Raw genomic sequence first — 21,453 nt, forward strand, 5'->3', positions numbered from 1 at the left:
GTCAATACTGAAAGACAAGTTGCGGACCTATTTACGAAAGGGTTAACCAAGGATCGTTTTTGGTCACTTAAAGGCAAGTTGTGCATGGTCCATAACCATGATCAACTTGAGGGGGGTGAAAAAGGTTAATAGTGCTTCGGGTCTGGATCCTGTACCAGACCCGAATTCCATTGTCTGTTTTTATTGTATGTTTTTATTTGTATTCGGGTTCGGATAATACACCAGACCTGACCCGAACCACTGTGTACACTTAAGTGTATTTATATTAACATTAGGTCACGATTTCTAATGAGTAGAAATCGTGAGCCGCAGCCCCCTTCTCGTAACTTTTTCTCGTCTCTCTCTCTCTCTCTCTCTCTCTCTCTCTCTCTCTCTCTCTCTCTCAATGCAGGAAGCAGGAAAGAAGGTGAAATTCTAAGAGTGTCTTGATTTTAGACATTTTAGGGAAGAGAGAAAAGGACACGTCTCAAGGAGAGAGGCGTTTGGGACCTTCCAGTTTTCGAGAGAGAGAGAGAGGAAATGTAAAAGATGGACCTTTAAAATATGAAAAGTTAATCGTACATTTAAAGAGAGAGAGAGAGGGGTGTTTCACTATTCTTTTAAATTTTTTTATTTATAGAAATTATTAAGAAAGAGGATGGATGTTGGTAAAAATGTGATTTACGTTGAGATATGTTAACATAGATAGAGAGAAGGGGGCCATTTCACCATTCTTTTCAATTTTTTTATTTATGACAATTATTAAGAGAAAGGTAGAGGTAGTTACACATTTTTGTAGTTGTTGGTAGAAGTTACAATATGCCGTGTCCATGTAACAATTTTTTCTTTTTTGGAAAACTCTACGAAGATGGGGAAAAAATTAATGACACGATTACAACACATGGTAAGAGTGCCATTTTAAGAAAAGTTATAAAGCATGTAATTTTTGGAACCTAGTGCCCTTACTGCTTTTATAATATTTAGGAAAAGGGAGTGGCAGTCTTTTAATAATTCCCCCCTCCCTCTTCGTAACCCCCACCACACTGCCTCTCTCTCTCTCCTGCTCTTCCTCTTTCTGCTCCTTTCTCTTCTTTTCATTCTTCCTCTTCTCCTCCTCTTCTTCTATTCCTCTTCCTTTTTCCTCTTTTTCTTTTCCTTGTTCCTCTTCTCCTCTTCTTCCTTCTGACCCCTTTGACTGACTGTCAAACTATATTAAAAGAAAACAAAAACTTGGTATCGGGTTGGGTCTTGGATGGACCCCATCTGAACGGACCCAAAACGTGCCTGTGTTGTGCCCGGTACTCGCGCCTCTGTCCGGAAGCATCAACACGGGTACGCTGGATCATATGGCGTATCTGTGTATCACAAGTTCCTATTCCTGCAAAGTTCATCTATGATTCTCAAGGAAAAACAAAGGAAGGTGAGGCCAATTAGAGTGTTCAAGAACCCTGATGATGTTAACTAACACTGATTATCTAACTGTTGGTCGATCTTGGTTCTTAAAAAGCAAACTATCTACAGTTCTAACCCATATATAGTTTGAGGAAGAGTGTTAATACTAGATGGCAGGGGTATATATTTGTCATTGATTTGTGAAATGAAGTATGATAGAATAAGTCTTTATATGACTGGCATTTGTGTAAATTAGCATTGATATAACTCAAGTTTTGTAAACAAGGGACTTGCAGCCCTAATTCTGTTGTAGTGTTCCCTTTAACTGCCTTACATATCTCTCTTCCTTTTGCAGCTCTTTCACTTGTGGAGGCACAGAATCCAAGGCAAATTTCACAAAGCCAAGATAATTCTACCACAAATTTGACACCCAGTTCCAAGATCAATGAAAATAAAAGATTCCATAACATGGGCTAGTTTTCTTAGTCAAGATTCTTAAAACCAAGGGTTAAAAAGAAATATTATTTTCCAGGGTTTCCACATTAAATAATAGGGTGAATGTAATAGAGAAACAATGCTAAAAAATTACATAAAGATGAAAGACTCTTGAACTGAAGAAGTTTTTTCAAGTTTCATAATCACTACATCTCAACCCACTCGTATTGCCTATAGTAAAACAGGCAACACCCACTTTTGTACCAGATTTTGACTACTTTGTGCTTCACCACTTAAATAATGAAAAATGAAAGACTATTTAAAGGGAAGAAGAGAGAGAGAGAGAGAGAGAGAATTTGGCACAAACTTACTGCCAGTAGGTATCGAGGTTACCATCAGTGAGAGAGAGGACTCCATTGCCTTGTTTGAATGAACTGACACTCCAAGCAGCCTTCTTAGCCATCTCCCACAAATTATCATCGATAAGAAGCTCTGTGCTTCCTGCCTGTTTCAACTCCTCCTCCCCCTCTGATTCTGTCGCCATTCGCTAAGTACTGGAATGCTCTCCAATCTGAACAAAACCACAATGAGGATTTTAATGCACAGATCTTGATTACAGCATCTAACCTAGTTGTAGTAGTATACTGCTTAGCTGGAGTTCCATACAGCTCAATGTTAAGCCATTCGAGTAAGACCAAGATCTCATACATTTAGATCTCGCATTTTAGTCTAACTATAGAAATAACCACATTCTTTGCCAACTGTTGTGAAGAGGTAGTTATTCAAAGTACATGTTTCTGAAGCAAAACCTGAACTTCAGATGATAGTTAGTTTATAAGTTTCTTTAAAAAGTTGTTTGGAAGACATGGTAAATTTCTCAAAATTATCATAAGACTTGGCAAGTGGTTCATACTTCAAAGTACATTATAAAAACTATGCACATACATATGCTATTCAAGAATCAAAACCCACTATTTCTATTTTTAGCACATGAATTTTCTTCCATTTTTCCTTATCAATCCAACAACATTGTTCTATCCACTAACTAATTATAGTATTTGAAAGTCTGCAATAGAAATCCAGATGGGCGTGGGGAAGATAGGAAAAGAAATATTTTCTCTTAAGAAAGTCCTCTTCAAAGAGATATGAAGAGGCAGAAGTGAAATGCCAAATTGAGGTGCATAATTAAAATTTGTTCACTATTCTTTTCCACTGCCTCACTTTTAGTATTCTAGGATGTCTACACAAAATTGAGGTGCATAATTTAAGTCAGATGGAGATGGAGTTTTGTGATCATCGCAAAAATTTTCTTCTCTTGGTATTTCTCTCTCTTCATTCTCTTTTCCTTTCAAACCTCTATTTCTCCCTTTTTTGGAAAGGGAAAAATGAAAGACAAAAAAGAAGAGAGAAGAGAAAAAGAAAGAGAGAGAGAGGAACACTTTTGCGAAGATCTCACTTGACCTTAATTTTGAAAAGATTTAAAAGATTATTTGCCTCTGTTTTTGAAAATATTGCGGAAAAAATTTGAGAGACGGGGTTCGCGCGTCGGTACGAGGTTGGACCGTTCTTGGCGCCTTTACAAGGGGTAATCGAACCAAGGATCGAATTTATGCCTTTTGCTTTGCCCTAATATTGTCTAAGAATTCATTCTAAGTCTAAGAATGCACAAAGAATCATGCTTGTGTAAATGCAAAAGAATGTATGCTCTTTTGAGAAGAATTTGAAAAATTTATCCAAGTGATTTATGAAGAATATGATGAAGAAATGGTTTTTGAAGGTTTGAAGACGGACTTGGAGAAGTTAGATCTTCTAACTTAAGATTTAAAATAGATCTTGAGTTTTGAAATAATCAAAGATTGTGATGGACCTAATTTTGAGGAGGAGAGTTTAGAAAATAAGAATTGAAAGTTGAATATGGATTTTCAAATTGGATTTAGAATTAAGAGTCAAGATGGAATTTGAAGATAGAGTGGAAAAAATTGAAATCAAAATGAAAAGGTGGAAGAAATCTAGATGGGATGTGAAACCTGGAATCCACAATGAAATTGGATCCGAAATCCGGAATCTGAAATGGAATTGGATCTAAAATCCCAGATGGGATTCGAAAAGTAGAATTGGATCTAAAATCTAGAGTCCTAGATGGAGTTGGATCCGAAGTCTGGAATCCAAAATAGAATTGAAACTGGAATCTAGAATCCTAAAGGGGATTGGATCCGAAGTCTGGAATCCAAGATGAAGTTGAATCTAGAATCTAGAATCCTAAAGGGGATTGGATCCGGAGTCTGGGATCCAAGATAAAGTTGAATTCTGGAAAATGAAAATGAATTTGAATTTGGACTTTGAAATTGGTTTTGGGCTGGAAATTGAATTTAGAGTACAGGAATGAATTTGAAATCTCAAAGTCAAATTGGACTTTGAAATTAAAATTTGAATAGAAAGAGGAATTTGATTTGAGAAATGAATAAGATACTCAGAATCATTTGGATTTTGTAAAAAAAATTTGAAAATATGATGCAATTCTATAATAACCGAAAAAAAATTTAAGTTCGGATTCGGGTCGGATCCGGACCTGACCCGACCCGGACCCGAATGGAGGCACCGCCTCCCGTGTTTTTAAGACAGGGAGGCAGGGGTTTCAAAGAGAACCCCCGCCCCCTTCTTCCTCTCTCGTTCTCTCTCCCCGATTCTCCCTCGTCTTCGGTGATTTGCCGAAGAGGACTGTTAGGCCGCCGCCGGCGACAGCACCACCGGAGCCCACCCTCGCCGGCGATAGCCCCCCTCTGCGACCACACCGACGCTGCCGCCACCTGCGACCTGCCACCGACGCTGCCGTTGCCGCTGCCGCCGTCGATGATTTCCAGGTACGCACCTCGTTCGTTTTTCTTCTTCGTCTCCCCTATTTCCTCCCGGCTCCCGCCTCCTCTTCTTCTTCCCTAGGAGAGATCGGCCGATAGGGGGTTGCGCCCCTGTCGTCGGCAGGGGGACTCCCCCAGCCTCTCTCTCTTTGGGTCGACTGACAGGGGGGGCAGAGCCCCCTGTCGTCGCCATTCGTCGGTAGGGGGCTCCGCCCCCTGTCGCTTACTGTTTTGGCAGGGGGCTCTGCCCCCTGTCACTTGTTGGTTCAGCAGGGGGCTCAGCCCCCTGTCACTTGCCGTGTCGACAGGGGGCTCTGCTCCCCCTATCCCTCTTGTTTCGCCGGCAGGGAGCGAAGCTCCCTGTGTCAGCCCATCTTTTCGGCAGGGGCTTTTGCCCCCTGCCTTTTTGTGGATTTTTCGGCAGGGGCGGAGCCCTGCCTCTTCGTGGTTCTTCCGACAGAGGAGGGGCTCGCCCCCTCCTCTTTGTTCGGCAAGGGAGGGGCACGGCCCCTCCCTGCTTCTGTTACGGCAGGGGAGGGGTCGAGTGTTAAAATGTATCTAATATATATATATATATATACACAGTATATTACATCAATACCTGATAGGGGTATTTTTGTAATTTCATATAGTTGTTTTAGAAAATAACTATTTTCGAATTTCATAAAATGTAATTTTCTTTTTTTATTTTTTAGAATTCTTTTTTGTATTTTTTGAGGACTAAAAGGGGCTCCAACCATAGAGTCGTTGGAGCCCCCAACGGTCACAAATGTGACCGTTGGGGGCTCCCAACGACTCTATGGGAGCCCATTTTGGCTCTCCTTTTGAGGCCCTTTGGCCCTCCTTTTTCCTCCTCTCCCTCTTGTATAAATAGGGGTGAACCCCTTGTGTATTTCATTCTTGAGAGCTTTCTCTCTTCTCAATAAGAGGCTTTTTATATTGTTGCCTTCTTAAAGGCTTGTGCTTGTATTGTCCCTTTGTGGACTTGTGATATTGTCTCTTTTATTCATTGTTGTAAGTGCTTGTATGCACTCTTTATATTTCTGCAATATCTCATTACATGGTATCAGATCCACTCGATTCTTGAAGGAAAGGTGTGGTTCGTGTATCTCATATTTAGTGGACATCTCACTTCTTGGCAACATCATGGAGACAAAGATTGACCTATCTTTCAAGCTCAATGGAAAGAATTATATGATGTGGGCATCGGCAATGGAAAATAATCTCAAAGGAAAGAAGCTTTGGGGTTTTGTCATGGGGACCGTTCCGGAACCAAAGCTTATGTTCACGAAGATGGAAGAAGGTCAAGAAAAGGCTCTTGAGGGAGATGTTCGCCTCAAGGCCAATGAAAGTCATCAAAAGGAAGTGGAAGATTGGGAAAGCAATCACGCAAAAATCCTTGCGTGGTTTATGAACAATGTGGAGCTTAAGGTATGTGCTAATATAGCTAAATTTCGTAGAGCCAATGAGGATTGGTCCTTTATGAGGGGTATGTATACCCAAAAGGATCTTGCAAGAGCATACTTCTTGCAAGAAAAGATTAGAACCACCAAGCAAGGTGATTCTAGCATTCAAGACTATTATAGTGCCCTAAACCCACTATGGGATGAATTGGCTCTCTTGGAGCCAAAATGGGTTTCTATGGAAGATATTGATTTAAGGCAAAAACAAATAGAACAAGAGCGATTGTTTCAATTTCTTTTTGGGCTACGTCCCGAATTTGAGCAAGTGAGATCTTCACTTCTCCATAGATCGATTTTTCCTCCTATTGAAGATGTTATTACCGAAATCACTCAAGAGGAGACAAGGCTTGGCATGAGTAAGCATGTTGATGAAGTCCTTGCCGTATCAAAATCGGGTAACAATGTTAGAACCTATAAGCCTCCTCATTTTGGGAAACAAGGAAACTACAATGGAGGAAGAAAAATGATTGTTTGTCATTATTGCAATGAGCCGGGTCACATTAGACCCGCTTGTCCAAAGCTTATTGGAACCTTCAAGCCTAAAGTGGCCTCTCTTGAAGAAACCACCACCAAGGAAGATAAAGGCAAGAACAATGACATTAAAGAAACTCTTGGACAAATATCTATGGCTCTCCAACAAATGCTAAAAGTTTCTTCATCCACATCGGGTGCGGCTATTGCTTCATCATCATTACCCGATACGTATTCTTGGATCTTTAACTCTGGAGCTTCTTTTCATATGACCCCTCATGAAAATGCACTTAGTGATGTCTGCACCAATTCAAAGGACTCTTGTGTCTCTACGGCCGATGGAACTTTTTTAAAAATTTCAAGTATTGGCTCTTTTAAAGATTCACAAAATTTTTGTGTTCCAAAAGTAAGAGTTGTTCCCAAACTAAATTTAAACCTATTTTCGGTTTCTCAAATTGTCGACCAAGGATGTGAAATATCTTTCTCATCTAATGGTTGCTTTGTGCAGGATCTCCGGTCCGGGAAGCGGATTGGGCAAGGCCATAGAAAGGGAGACCTCTATTATATGGACCATCTTGATCTCCCTACAAACTTTTTTGGTTCTTATGTCCAAGAAAAAAACATGGAAACTTGGCATAAAAGACTTGGTCATCCAAGTTATTCCAAAATGTATCTCTTTCCTTTTGAAAACAAATTTTGTAAGGAAAAAGAAATTAATTGCAAAGATTGCATTTTTGGAAAAATGAAGTATATTCCATTTCCAACTAGAACTTTTCTCTCATCAAGGCCTTTTGAATTGGTGCATTCGGATGTTTGGGGGCCTTCTCCGGTTATGACTAAAGGAGGCTATTCATATTATATTACGTTTATTGATGACTTTACTCGGTATGTTTGGGTTTATTTCCTTAGTCATAAGTCGGAAGTATTTACTTTCTTTAAAGACTTTCATAAAAAGGTTCAAAATCAATTTCAAAGTAACATATCTATTTTAAGATCCGATTCCGGTGGCGAATACTTATCTCATGAATTCCAAAGCTATTTAACCCAAAATGGCATTTGCCATCAAAAGTCATGTCCTAGGACTCCTCAACAAAATGGCCTAGCAGAAAGGAAACATAGGCACATTATAGAAACCGCTAGAACATTACTTGTTTCTAGGAATATTCCAAAGAAGTTTTGGGCCGAAGTCGTTCTAACCTCAACCTATCTAATCAATAGAATGCCCTCTTCTAAGTTAAAAAATGTCTCTCCCTATGAAAAACTCTTTAAATTTTCACCCGATTTCAATTGTCTTCGTATTTTTGGTTGCAAATGTTTTGTCCTACTATATAAAAGGGATAAGTTATCTCCAAAAACTATTGAATGTGTTTTTTTGGGATATGGTGAAAATCAAAAAGGGTATAGATGTTATGATTTTAAGAATGATAAACTATATATTTCAAAAGATGTAACATTTCTAGAAGAAGAAAATGGTTTTGATAAAATAGAAGAAACAAATGAAATTGATTATGTATTCTTATATGATCTTATTGATGACATACAAGAAGGTTTTATTGAAAACATAGACGATACTTATGAGGTATCCCCTCTTGACATAACACTCTCAAATGATAGTGATTCAAATATAAATGTTCATGATAGTGATACTAATATAAATGTTTACTCAAGAAGAAATCAAGAAAATCCTATTAGTGCCCTCGAAAAATACTCTCAAATTTCTAAATCCATTGAGGAACCATAAGTTAAGCATTCCTCTAGAATATCAATACCCCCAAATAGGTTTGTATCCTATGATTCCTTAACTCCCAACTATCCGGCATGTCTAATAACCCTACATTCTTACTTTGAACCAGCCCACTATAATCAAGCTAAATCTATACCTCATTGGGTTGAAGCAATGCAAGTTGAACTAAATGCTTTAAAAAAGGCCAATACTTGGGAAATAGTTAATCTACCCTCACACAAAAAACCTATTGGTTGTCGCTGGGTCTTCAAAGTTAAAACTAAAAGCGATGGCTCTTTAGAACGATATAAAGCTAGATTAGTTGCTAAGGGATACTCCCAAGAATATGGCATTGATTACGAAGAAACATTCGCTCTCGTAGCTCGAATGACTAGTGTCAGGACCTTAATAGCTGTCACATCAACCAAAAAATGGCCTATTTATCAACTTGACGTAAAAAATGTTTTTTTAAATGGAAGTTTAAGTGAAGAAGTTTATATGGATCCGCCATCCGGAATAAATATTAAGCAAGGTCAAACACTTCGGCTTTTGAAGGCCTTGTATGGTCTTAAACAAGCCCCTAAGGCTTGGTATGATCGTTTCAGTGATATCATGATAAAGTTAGGATTTCACTCTTGTTATACTGACACTGCTCTTTTTGTTAAACATGCAGGTTCTAGTATCATAATTTTGTTGCTTTATGTTGATGATATGATTATCACTGGGAATGATCAAAGTAGTATTATCAATGTTAAAAATATATTAAAAGATAATTTTGATATGTCTGACTTAGGTTTTCTCAGATATTTTCTTGGCATTGAGGTTGCATATTCCCCTAGATGATATATTTTGTCACAGATGAAACTTGTTGCAGATATATGTTCTAAGTCTGGAATTTCTGATGATAAGAAAGTAGAGACTCCTGAGGTTATTAATGCCAAATTGCGGTTGGAGGATGGGGTTCTTCTGGAAGATCTCACACCTTACAGACAACTCATTGGGTCTCTTACCTATTTAACCATCACCAGACCAGATATCACTCATGCGGTTCACTCAGTTAGCCAATTTCAGCATGCTCCTACAACTGTGCATATGAGTGATGTTCTCCGAATCATCTGCTACATTCGGAATACTATCAATAAAGGGCTATTTCTATCCTCCTCTTCTTCCTTGAATCTTCTTGCTTATACTGATGCGGATTGGGGAGGTAATCCCAATGATCGAGTCTCAACTACTGGTTTTTGTGTCTTTTTAGGGGACTCTTTGATTGCCTGACAATGCAAGAAGCAGCAGAAAGTTTCACTATCATCCACTGAAGCTGAGTACTGGGCTATGGCAACCACGACAATGGAACTTGTATGGCTTCGCAGTTTGCTTAAAGACATGGGAGTTGATATTACCGAAGCCTCAAAGCTATGTTGCGACAACAAGAGTGCCATCTATATTGCGAGCAATCATACTTTTTATGAACGTACAAAACATATCGAAATGGATTGCCACTATGTTCGTGACGAATTCTTACGAGGAACTATTGCTCTGCCATATGTCACTTCAGAATATCAGTTGACGGACTTCTTCACTAAAGCTCTTCCGGCTCCTCGCTTCATGTTTCTTCTTGGCAAACTTTCCGTCATTTCCCCGTAAAGTTTGAGGGGGGGCGTTAAAATGTATCTAATATATATATATATATATATAGTATATTACATCAATACCCGGTAGGGGTATTTTTGTAATTTCACATAGTTGTTTTAGAAAACAACTATTTTCGAATTTCATAAAATGTAATTTTCTTTTTTTTATTTTTTAGAATTCTTTTTTGTATTTTTTGAGGACTAAAAGGGGCTCCAACCATAGAGTCGTTGGAGCCCCCAACGGTCACAAATGTGACCGTTGGGGGCTCCCAACGACTCTATGGGAGCCCATTTTGGCTCTCCTTTTGAGGCCCTTTGGCCCTCCTTTTTCCTCCTCTCCCTCTTGTATAAATAGGGGTGAACCCCTTGTGTATTTCATTCTTGAGAGCTTTCTCTCTTCTCAATAAGAGGCTTTTTATATTGTTGCCTTCTTAAAGGCTTGTGCTTGTATTGTCCCTTTGTGGACTTGTGATATTGTCTCTTTTATTCATTGTTGTAAGTGCTTGTATGCACTCTTTATATTTCCGCAATATTTCATTACATCGAGCCCCTCCTCCCTGCTCCCTACTGCCTCTTTTGGTCAGGGGAGGGGTCGAGCCCCCCTCCCTGCACCATCGTCCTCTTCTCTCCTTTTCAGTCGGCAGGCTGGCAGGGGCGACGCCTCCTGTCGCCTGTGTCCGACTGGTTGGCAGGGGGTGATGCCCCCCCTGCCGCCTGTTGTTGATCGACTGGCAGGGGTTTGCAGCCCCTGTCCCTCACTCTCTCTCTGTTATCGTTGGCCGGTAGGGGCTGTGGCCCCTACCTAACGTCTTTTGACAAGACGACAGGGGCATTGACCCTGCCGCCTGACACTTTGGGATCGGCAGGGGCTAAAGCCCCTGCCTGTCGTTTCTGGGAGGTCGGCAGGGGCTGGAGCCCTACCTGTCCTTCGTCGACAGGGGCGACATCCCATGTCGCCTGCATTTGTTCTTCGGCAGTAAGAGTCGTTGGGCCCTGCCTCGCATTTCTTCAAAGTTGGCGGGGACCGTTGCCCCCTGCACCTTGTTTGTTTTCCGGTAGGGGGTTTCGCCCCTCTGCCTTGATCTTGCTGCCTTTGGTGCTCTTCTGCATTCTGCAGGGAGTTGAGCTCCCTGCCTAACCTCGTATCAGGGTCCGGTACTACTGCAGGTCTTACCGGACCCACTTCTCATTTGTATTTTAGCATGCTAACCTTTTTAGCATCACAGGTTGAATGGTGGATCCTGTTCGCTCGTCATGGCTTGAGCTCGTGCTTACCTACGCAACTGACATACGAGGACAGTCACGTCTTAAGGTAGGGGAAGATTGCATAGAAGACTTGGACAATTGAATTGAGTTTAATTAACTAAAAAGGATAATTAAATATATATATATATATCATATATATTTATACGAGTACGCATTTAACTCCAGGACGCGATTTCGAGATCCTTGTCCTTTACCTTGCCGTCGCGCATCGCGCAAAGGTTCTGCGTTGTACCCCTGCTTACGGTCTTTACTTTGTCATCGCGCTTTGCGCTAGGCTCTTGCTTTTGCATGTGTTGTTTCTGCCTTGCTATTGCAGATGACGTGCAGGTTCTTGCTCTTTGCATATGCCTTAAAGGCATCCTCGTGGAGGATGCAAGGGGCATTTAACACTCTCCCTCTTGCGACAAGAGTTCAGTTGGGAGCTCGCGATACACCTTCGTCTAAGGAGAGGGATACCTCACAAGGATCATGATTCTTCGTGTGCGCAGTCCTGCAGAGTCGACTTGAGATTTCAGGGAGCTGCGCAAAAGCATCGAAGACTGCTCCAAATCGAAGCATTTGGAAAAATGTGACTGGCTGGTTCTGCTCGCCTTTTTGGCATATCTCGGGTGATCCCGAATTGGACAATTGAATTGAGTTTAATTAACTAAAAAGGATAATTAAATATATATATATATCATATATATTTATACGAGTACGCATTTAACTCCAGGACGCGATTTCGAGATCCTTGTCCTTTACCTTGCCGTCGCGCATCGCGCAAAGGTTCTGCGTTGTACCCCTGCTTACGGTCTTTACTTTGTCATCGCGCTTTGCGCTAGGCTCTTGCTTTTGCATGTGTTGTTTCTGCCTTGCTATTGCAGATGACGTGCAGGTTCTTGCTCTTTGCATATGCCTTAAAGGCATCCTCGTGGAGGATGCAAGGGGCATTTAACACTCTCCCTCTTGCGACAAGAGTTCAGTTGGGAGCTCGCGATACACCTTCGTCTAAGGAGAGGGATACCTCACAAGGATCATGATTCTTCGTGTGCGCAGTCCTGCAGAGTCGACTTGAGATTTCAGGGAGCTGCGCAAAAGCATCGAAGACTGCTCCAAATCGAAGCATTTGGAAAAATGTGACTGGCTGGTTCTGCTCGCCTTTTTGGCATATCTCGGGTGATCCCGAATTGGGGGTTCGAGCGAACTTCTTAGCAGGTGTTCTGTTGAGAAACCTGTATCCCGTCTATCGAGGCCGGTATCGAGTCATGCGAGACATGTAGATACCCCGATAGCGGATGTGATTCGAGATAATCACATGCATCATGTTGGCACAAGGTACTGTTGTTTCAAAAGATAGAGTAAAGTTGATAAACTTTACATCTTTGTGAAACACTCCTGTTGAGGCTTCTATTGACGAGCTATACCCCCTTCATCCTAAAGTACTTATAGTCGTGCACGACACGTCTAGTACTGCGATGATCGGATGAGACGGTCGTGCGACCTCGAACAACGCTAAATGCAAATTGTTGTAATCATATAAATGGCCTCACATTCGCCTTCACAGGCAAGATGCTCGAGTGGTTTAAATACCACAGCATAGAATGAGTCGTTAGTTAAGCAACCCCTAACGCACCTATTCGCTTCTTTGTGTCTGTCAAGGGAGAGGACAGAGCGGTACAAACTCCAATGGACAGGTTGTTAACAACTACCCTACGGGCAACGATCCGGCCTCCCCAGTCATTGGAGTTAGGGGAAAGGGGCTACATTAGTTAGCTCAACACTTCTGCAGAAGTTGGATGCGTCCGTGGCACAGCCTCCTTTGGGGAATCCTCTCTCGGCTAAAGCCGTCCCTTTGGAGCGAACTCAACTAGCTATTCGGGTTATTGAAAATACATAGAATAACAGACGCCCGAACTAGTCTCAGTTGGTTCTACGTTTTGCCTGCGCGTACCCGCAGGTTCGTAATTACCGAAACATAAGGTCTGTTCACACTGGTCGTTGAGTCGTGAGCTTCGCTTGCACTACTGCTTCTCTTGCACTACTGATTCGCTTGCACTACTGCTTCGCCTGCACTACTAATTTGCTTGCTTGCTCGATAGTTCAATATGCTACTCGTTGAGCTGTGCACGCCTGTCAAGGCGTTACTCTAGTTGGTTAAACTGCTTACGCAGTTCTTTGCGGAGTAATAAGGAGTTTCTCATACTAGTTAAATGTTTATAATAATAGCATTATACCAGTTGCTACATATTAGCATGTGACTTGCTTTATCCCTTGGTCGAACTATTTAGTGCTTATTGTAGCGTAGCACTTGTTGGCTTGCATCTCTTATGATTGATGTGATTGCATACAGCTCGTAATCTACAAACTGGTGGCAACTAGGATTGATGTGGCCGCTTGTCTTATAAGCTACTTACATATTGTGATATAACTGTTGTCGTATGATTGCTTATGAATGGTTTGTGATGTAATGGTTTATGCCTTACGATTAATTTAATTACTTGTTCATGGACTGAGCCATTTTATAGTAATTATATGTTTTACGAGCATTGTTATGAGTGATTGTCTTATTCAGTTGTTTTGTTTGGCTGACGGGTAGAGTTAGTTACCCTTCGCCCAAAGAATCAACTGAATTGCCATATTTGCGCGTTCTCATGTGTCGTTTACACATGTTTTGAGGGCCTATTTGAGGATTGCAATATTCCTTGTGGCAATAACACGATACGTAGGATTATATGCTTCTATGTGAAGTGATGCGATACATATTGCTGATATGCATGCTTCTGCTCATATTGTGGCTATTGACCCCGAGGCGGTCAATGGTTCAGAGCAGTCGATTAATGATGCATGCATCACTGAGTAGGGCATCTGTCGAGGACCTGATCTCCAAAGGATTATCTGCGAGGGTGTGTATGATCAAGACGAGGTACCCGGCTAGAGTGGTAGATTCTCTGTGAGGATGTACATTGTCTACGAACGGGTAGCCGCAAAAACGGTGAACTCCTGTGAGAAAGTGTATGGTCAAAGACCAAGTATACCATCTAGGGCAGAATTCCTTGTGAGGTTATACATTTCACAGACCAAGTGATTCGGGCGTTGATCTTGTTGTTTGTATTAGTGGCTATCGACCCTGAGAGCGGTCATTTGTGTGGATGCGTGTATCGCAATGATTTTCATTGGATATGGCATTTGTTAGGAACTGATCTCCCAAAGGTTTCGCTGTGAGGTTATACTTTTCCCAGATCAGGTAACCCGACTAGAGTGGGAGATCTCTGTGAGGATGTACACTGTCCACGAACGGGTAGCCGCAAAGACGGTGAACTCCTATGAGGAAGTGTAGGGTCCAAGATCAGGTATACCCTCTAGGGTGGTAATTCCTTGTCCGGTCGTATATCTCTCGGACCAAATGATCCGACGTGGATCTTGTGTTTTTGCTTACCATAAAAAGTTATGGTGAGCTGTGACGACCTTCTGAGATTGTTTGTGATAGTCAACTATGAATTCATAGTTTCGGCTTTCTGTTTAAGCATGATTACATGCTTGACTCAGGTGTGAGAATCAGATCGTTAGCGATTTGAGTTAGCGATCATGTTTTGGACCTTCTACGGAAGGGTGAGCTTTTCTGAGAAGGTATGATGCCTTAGTGCATCATAACCGGTGACGGTTAGCCGCGTAAGACTTTGAGAGATGAGAATAGGTTAAGGTTGTTCAGGACAACGTATTTGTTAGAAGTAGTGAGCGACAAACGATGTCCTAATGATGATTAGATGCTGTGACCTCGTTCTAGGAACGAGAACAAGCTAGTTGCGTGGTGGTTCACAGCCTACGATCAATTGAATCGTATGCTACGTTTGTCAGTTGTACTGCTTACTTGCTTTGAACTGCTTACTGTTTGTACTACTTACGTGTTTGCACTATTCACCTGCTTGCATTGCTTACCTGTTTAACTGCATATCTGCTTTAAACTGCGTAGCCTACTGAATTAAAAATACTTAATTCAGTTTTCTGTTAGTCTCTCTTGTGCACCTACTAGTTTTTCGCGAAACTAACCCATTTTATGGGTACAGGTGATGATTAGGTACACTACGGGCGATGGCGCGATTGCAAGATGGCTTCAAGACTTCTTCTTCATGCTCTTAGCTCGCGTCCTGGACGCTTGGGTTTGTATCGGATTTTTCCTTAGGATATCCGAATCTTGTCAGTTTTGGTTCTTTTAGCTAACGTGCCTAAAGTCGTCAGCTTGCCTTATGATTTATCAAAGAAAAATCTTCCGCTGATTTCATAAACAAACTCTGAAGGAAAGAGATATTTCTAGTCTGTTGCCTGTTTTTCTGAAAAGGTTCGCAAGTTTGAAATTTGGGGCGTTACAAATTCTATCCTAAATGATGAATGAATTAAAGAATTTTGAAATGGAGTTTGAAAAAACATATTTTATTCTTTAAATGAATTGGAATAAAATTGAAGATATAAGACATTCCTGACTATGGTCATTGAATGTATTATATAATAATCTATATTTAAATTCGAGTGAAGAATAAAATACATTTGGTGCCTTTATAGAGTTTAAAATAAAATAAACTCTCAATATATCCTGACTATGGCCATTGATATATATTTTGAGTTAATTTCAAGTTAAACTTTGATAAAAGAAGAAAATATTTTAAAAATATGATGATTTTTCAAAGGGGATCCAGTGTAGATCTAATGTTATTCCATAAAAGATGAAAATCCAAAGTTTTGTTCACACCTTGAGTATGGCCATTGATGCAAATCATCAACTTAGAATTTAATCACCTTTTATCAGAATGGTGCACGTGCCATTCGTGTTCCCATCTGTGAAATTTTGAAATAAAAAAGAGAATATCATGAAACAAGCTATTCTAGAAAATATGTATGCTCTAGCACAGGAAATATGAAATTTTCATTAACATCTAACTATTACAATCTTGAATGCTTAATCTAGGAAGGAAACTTAATATTTTCCACATATTCCCGCAAGAATCAAGTTAGCACAAGGTAAAAGATGCCTATAGAAGAAAATTTGCAAAACGTAATGTTGGATCTACAATGCAAATGGCAAAAGATTCATACATATGTTTTGCATTAGAATGAAAAATTCAATGCATCGAATTGATGAGAAAATATATAGCTTGAAATGCATGGAAAATATTCTAAACTAATGAGAAGGTGAATGTTAGCTTAAGGCATACTGTAGATGGTATGGAGGTAGATACATAAAGATGAAAGCAATGATATGCTGTGATGTCAAGTGTCATGGAATAACCTAAGTGATATTAGTGTTGAGTGTGTAGATGTTGTGAAAAGTGAGGTGAGTGTGGCAAAGTGAGTGAACGCAGGAGGGCATAGAGAGGGTGCAAATGCAGTGATATGTGAGGTTGAGTGGTGCAGTGAGACCACTGAATGAGATGTTAATGTGATAGGTAACGTACATGATGTGAGGGGATGATGTGGCGATTAAGTGTAATTACAGCAGTGCAATGGAGTGGGTACACAAATGTGGTGATATTGCATGAGGGGCTACATGCATATGGGTGCTGAAGCAAAATGCATAAAAATAAGTGAAGAGTGCAGGAAGTGGCTGGAGGTTGTGACAGGACCACTTGCAGAAGGCTGTTGATGTTGAAAAAGCTTGGACACAGCCAAGCCACCGTAGGAAGGGGAGCAGTTATGGGTAAGTATTATGCTAAAGACTCCACATTGAAGAGTGTTTGTGGACAGGTGCAATAGGTAGAATTGCAAAGCACATATTACACTTTTCAATATTGAGGAGGAGGCATAGAGATCTAAACCTTTTGGACCATACCACTTTTCAAAATCAACCTTCCAAAGTTTTGCCTCTTATGGTTGAAAAATATACCAATATATGGCATCAACCCATTGGTAATTGTAGTTTTGATACTCTTTAAGTTTCTTTCTAGTTCTGTTATTGTTAGCATGAATTATTGTAAACTTGATCCTTACAGACCCTGCTATAGTTGTCATTTAAGAATACATGTTTGCCTTTTGTTGTATAAAATCAAAACTTCTCCTTTAGATATTATTCATTCTGATGTTTGGGCCTCACTCATGTTGCTTCTTTCTCGGGGTCTAAATATCATATTTCATTAATGACTTGGAATTTTTTATTGAGGCACAAATCTGAAGTGTTCACTGCCTTCATAGTCTACCACTAGGGAAACTCATGTGCATTGCAGAAAATCCCAATCGAAAATTTGTTTTCATCGATACCGCTTTTCTGTGAGAAAAGGAGGAAGAAAAACAAAACGCTTGTCCTATTATACACATCTCTCAGCACCAAAACTAAAAGTGAGGAAATTGATTAGTTAATTATTGGACGTGTTTTGGTTAGGGTTTTCTGTGAAAAAATGTCGTAAAATAGAACAAACAAGAGGAAAAAAATACAGGACATGAATCCCAAGCCTATTTCCAAAAGCAAGGGATAAAAAAACAGAGTTTCACAAACCCCGAGCCCAAACAAGTGTGTACTAATGCTCAAAGCAACAGTTTGAGAACTTTCCATCTGGAATAGGGAAATAAACCAAATAAACAAATCCCCTGCCACAACCTTCTTATCATCTCTGTTGCATTCTTTTCTTGCAGCATGTTGAAGGTGAAGTTCTTTTATTTCACTTTCCCTTTTTTCTTGTCAGCACTCATATAATATTGTAATAGTTACATTTTAGGGCCCGCAATTGTCAAAATTCTGTTTATAACAGGAAGTTAAAGACAAGCACAGTTGTAGTTCTTTCTTTGGCTTTTGGACATTGGACATTAGAGAGAGAGAGAGAGAGTCTTACCACACAAATGCTACACCATTAAGCACTTAAAAAAGCAAATATGATAAGGCAATGCAAAAACAGGCAGCATCCATTTGTCCATTAATTCATGTAGTAACTTTTTTATTTTTTGGACTTACTTTTCATAATTAAATGTACCTAAGAAAATACAGGTTTTTTAAGTACATTTTTATGTTGTTTTCTATTAGACCAAGATGGGACACAGAGCGATGTGCCTCTAATTTTTTTGCAACAGGCAGCACTTTTTGACATGGTGTGCCTTGACGTTTGGATTTTCAGCCTGGTCAACAAAACACACTTCGCTTCTTTTTTCAACAAACGCTGACGAGAACAACTTCAAAACTTATATATTTTATCATCAACCTTGTGTTCTCTCTCTCTCTTTCCACACTCTGCACAATATCTAACAACAAGACGTGGTCACACGCACACACACACAAGGTAAGGCAAAGGCAGGGGCAGTTGGTATTCTCATATCAACAAGGCAAGGGAGGGGATTACAAATGTCATTTCTCAAGACTGTCTCTGGAGATTGAGATAAAAGCAAATACATTTGTATTCTGAAGTTACCATAGAATTTCCTTGATTTTCTTACTTTTCAAAGAAATAAAAAAAATGTCATGATATTTTTAATGAACAGGCAGCATTTATCAGTTATCACAATTACGTTTACATTTGCTTGGCAGCTCATAGAAGCACAAGATCACAGTACTGGTGAAATATTTGAATCAAATTAGAGGAATTGTCAATTAGTCCTTGTTAAAAGCACGAAAGGAAAACTGCAGTCCTCGACCATAGGAACACTGCCCTGTCACAAAGTCCCCAACACACCACACCTAAAAACATTCCCCTGCACACTTATGTGGTTTCTTTCTTTCTACGTACAACACCAACGCATGCCATGCTCAAAATTTTCCTACTGACAACCCAAAATTTGCAAGTCCAAATCATTTTTATGCTCTTCCAACCAACAGACTAAACCTACATGAAAACGCATTCCCCCACAATCAATCACGTACAATCTACCACAATTCAGCTTCGTCCTCTGCAGCCAAAAGGTTAGCCATCCCCAGAATTGGATTCCTTCGCCACACTCCACACAAACATGCATGCTCTCTCTCTCTCTCTCTCTCTCTCTCTCTCTCTCTCTCTCTCTCTCTCTCTCTCTCTCTCTCTCTCTCTCTCTGTTAGCTGGAAGAGGATTTGTATATCATCATCTGTCAAATCTCATTGGTAACCTTCCTGACTTGGGAAGCTGCATTGAAAGACTTCAACCTTTTGCATCCACTTTTCTGTGATAATGCCAGTAGTATGGCCCTCTGGTGGCCCACAAATTGTTGTTGAAAAGAATTGAGTTCGAGTTTGGAGGTTCTGGATCTCAATGGCATAAAAAACATTCATATTTTTTTAACTAGTTTATGCTTGCATGGATTTACTACATTTATGACACAAAGCAATTCGGTTCCATAGGCTAGTGCTTTTGTCATTTTAGATCTAGTTTTTATCAAAAATTGTACAGTTAGTACCATCAATAATCAATCCCCATCACTCAAATTCTTTGGTTACACTACACACGCAAGCACACTCGTGCCAGCCAAACACGATCAAATTCAATCAAACTGCGGTAAAATAAATCATCGACTCGAACCAACACACGGAAAACTCCAAAACCAAACCATCAGAAACCCCGATAAAAAAATGGCCATCAAACCCCACGCTAAAACCGATCTAAGATTGAATCAACCAAAACCATAATCCAAAAAAGTAGAATTCAAAGAAATGTCTCAACAAATCAAACCAAAAAAGAAAGGGTAGCATCCCTCGTAAACGTCGCAGCACTGGCCCGAAGGCCGCGCAACCGCGAAGCGTCATCCGTCGATTCCGACATTGAAAATATCAGTGCAGGAAGGAGAGCTGCCTTGACAAACTCCCCACCTGAGCCAACACATACCGAACATCCGAAAGCCCACATAGCGGCAAGGGAACCAACAACAACAGAACGCTGCAGTGTGGCCTGCCAAACCGCATGTCCAAGCCCTCTGGCAAGATGCACAAGGAACCTTGCAGTTGAGCTGTCAGCACCGAGTAGGGACACGATTCCGCTGCGGCGAAGGGAAAGCAAGCACAGAGACCCAAAAAAAGCACAAGCCGTGCACACGGGCATGAGCACGATGGACACGTTGAGAAGCCGAGCACCCAACCACCTCGTGGCAAATTAGCACAGCTCACACAGCCACGACCGCGCCGGGCATCAAAGCCAACACAACTCGTGCGCCGGCTTGTGCTTTTTTTGGGTGCTCGGCTTGTGCTTTTTTTGGGTGCGCCGGGCATCAAACCCCACGCTAAAACCGATCTAAGATTGAATCAACCAAAACCATAATCCAAAAAAGTAGAATTCAAAGAAATGTCTCAACAAATCAAACCAAAAAAGAAAGGGTAGCACCAAATCAATCAATCAAATCCACAATTGGCAACATTAAAACCGATGTAGGACCGAATCAACTAAATGAACTATCCGTAATCCCACCGAACCAAATTACCATAGGAAGATTCGGTACCATTAAAAAAAAGGGAAACCAAGAAATACCTTAATACGTGAAGAGATCGAGATCGGGAAAAAAGAGGCCCAGAAGAGCGCAATAAGAAAAAATCCAGACGAAAATAAAATGCCAGAAACAGAATTCACCTGAAGCGGCCTCCGATTGATTTGGATAGTTCATCACCGCCTCCATGCATCATCCTCATCTTCTTCTTTTTGTTCTCTCGAGAGGAAGAAGACTATTGAAAACACTTATCCGAACCCTTTTTTTCGCGCTATAAGTTCTTGAAAATAAAAGATGGATATCTAAGGCCACGAAGAAAATGTCAACTATGCCCTAAAAAATTAAAAACGCTTGTTAGGTATCTTAATCAAATTTTGCCTCAATAGACTCTGTCGATTGGCTGGCGATGAATTTAAAATGATATATTATACGGTTAGGGTTTAGGGTTTAGGGTTTAGGGTTTAGGGTTTAGGGTTTAGGGTTTAGGGTTTAGGGTTTTAGGGTTTAGGGTTTAGGGTTTAGGGTTTAGGGTTTAGGGTTTAGGGTTTAGGGTTTAGGGTTTAGGGTTTAGGGTTTAGGGTTTAGGGTTTAGGGTTTAGGGTTTAGGGTTTAGGGTTTAGGGTTTAGGGTTTAGGGTTTAGGGTTTAGGGTTTAGGGTTTAGGGTTTTAGGGTTTAGGGTTTTAGGGTTTAGGGTTTTAGGGTTTTAGGGTTTAGGGTTTAGGGTTTAGGGTTTAGGGTTTAGGGTTTAGGGTTTAGGGTTTAGGGTTTAGGGTTTAGGGTTTAGGGTTTAGGGTTTAGGGTTTAGGGTTTAGGGTTTAGGGTTTAGGGTTTAGGGTTTAGGGTTTAGGGTTTAGGGTTTTAGGGTTTTAGGGTTTAGGGTTTAGGGTTTAGGGTTTAGGG

At 40.5% G+C, this 21,453-nt stretch overlaps 1 protein-coding gene across 2 annotated transcripts in view; it reads right to left on the reverse strand.

Annotated features, from left to right (window-relative positions):
* LOC149841554 (anaphase-promoting complex subunit 10-like) overlaps nucleotides 1–20,802 on the reverse strand; it is a 67,125-nt gene extending 46,323 nt beyond the window's left edge. The window contains exons 1-2 of one of the 2 annotated variants that reach the window (XM_090003909.1): nucleotides 20,696–20,802; nucleotides 2,178–2,377 (exon numbers count right to left, since the gene is read on the reverse strand). In XM_090003909.1, coding sequence (XP_089860035.1) covers nucleotides 2,178–2,350 — 173 coding nt within the window. In that variant the 5' untranslated portion in view covers nucleotides 2,351–2,377; nucleotides 20,696–20,802. Of the gene's footprint in view, nucleotides 1–2,177; nucleotides 2,378–20,695 lie in introns of those variants that run through there. The other variant, XR_016431453.1, reaches the window with a different exon arrangement.
* Nucleotides 20,803–21,453: the final 651 nt, after the last annotated feature.

This window comes from Nuphar pumila, chromosome 4, assembly GCF_984573655.1.
Source record: "Nuphar pumila chromosome 4, dmNupPumi1.hap1.1, whole genome shotgun sequence".
Classification (NCBI taxonomy): domain Eukaryota; kingdom Viridiplantae; phylum Streptophyta; class Magnoliopsida; order Nymphaeales; family Nymphaeaceae; genus Nuphar; species Nuphar pumila.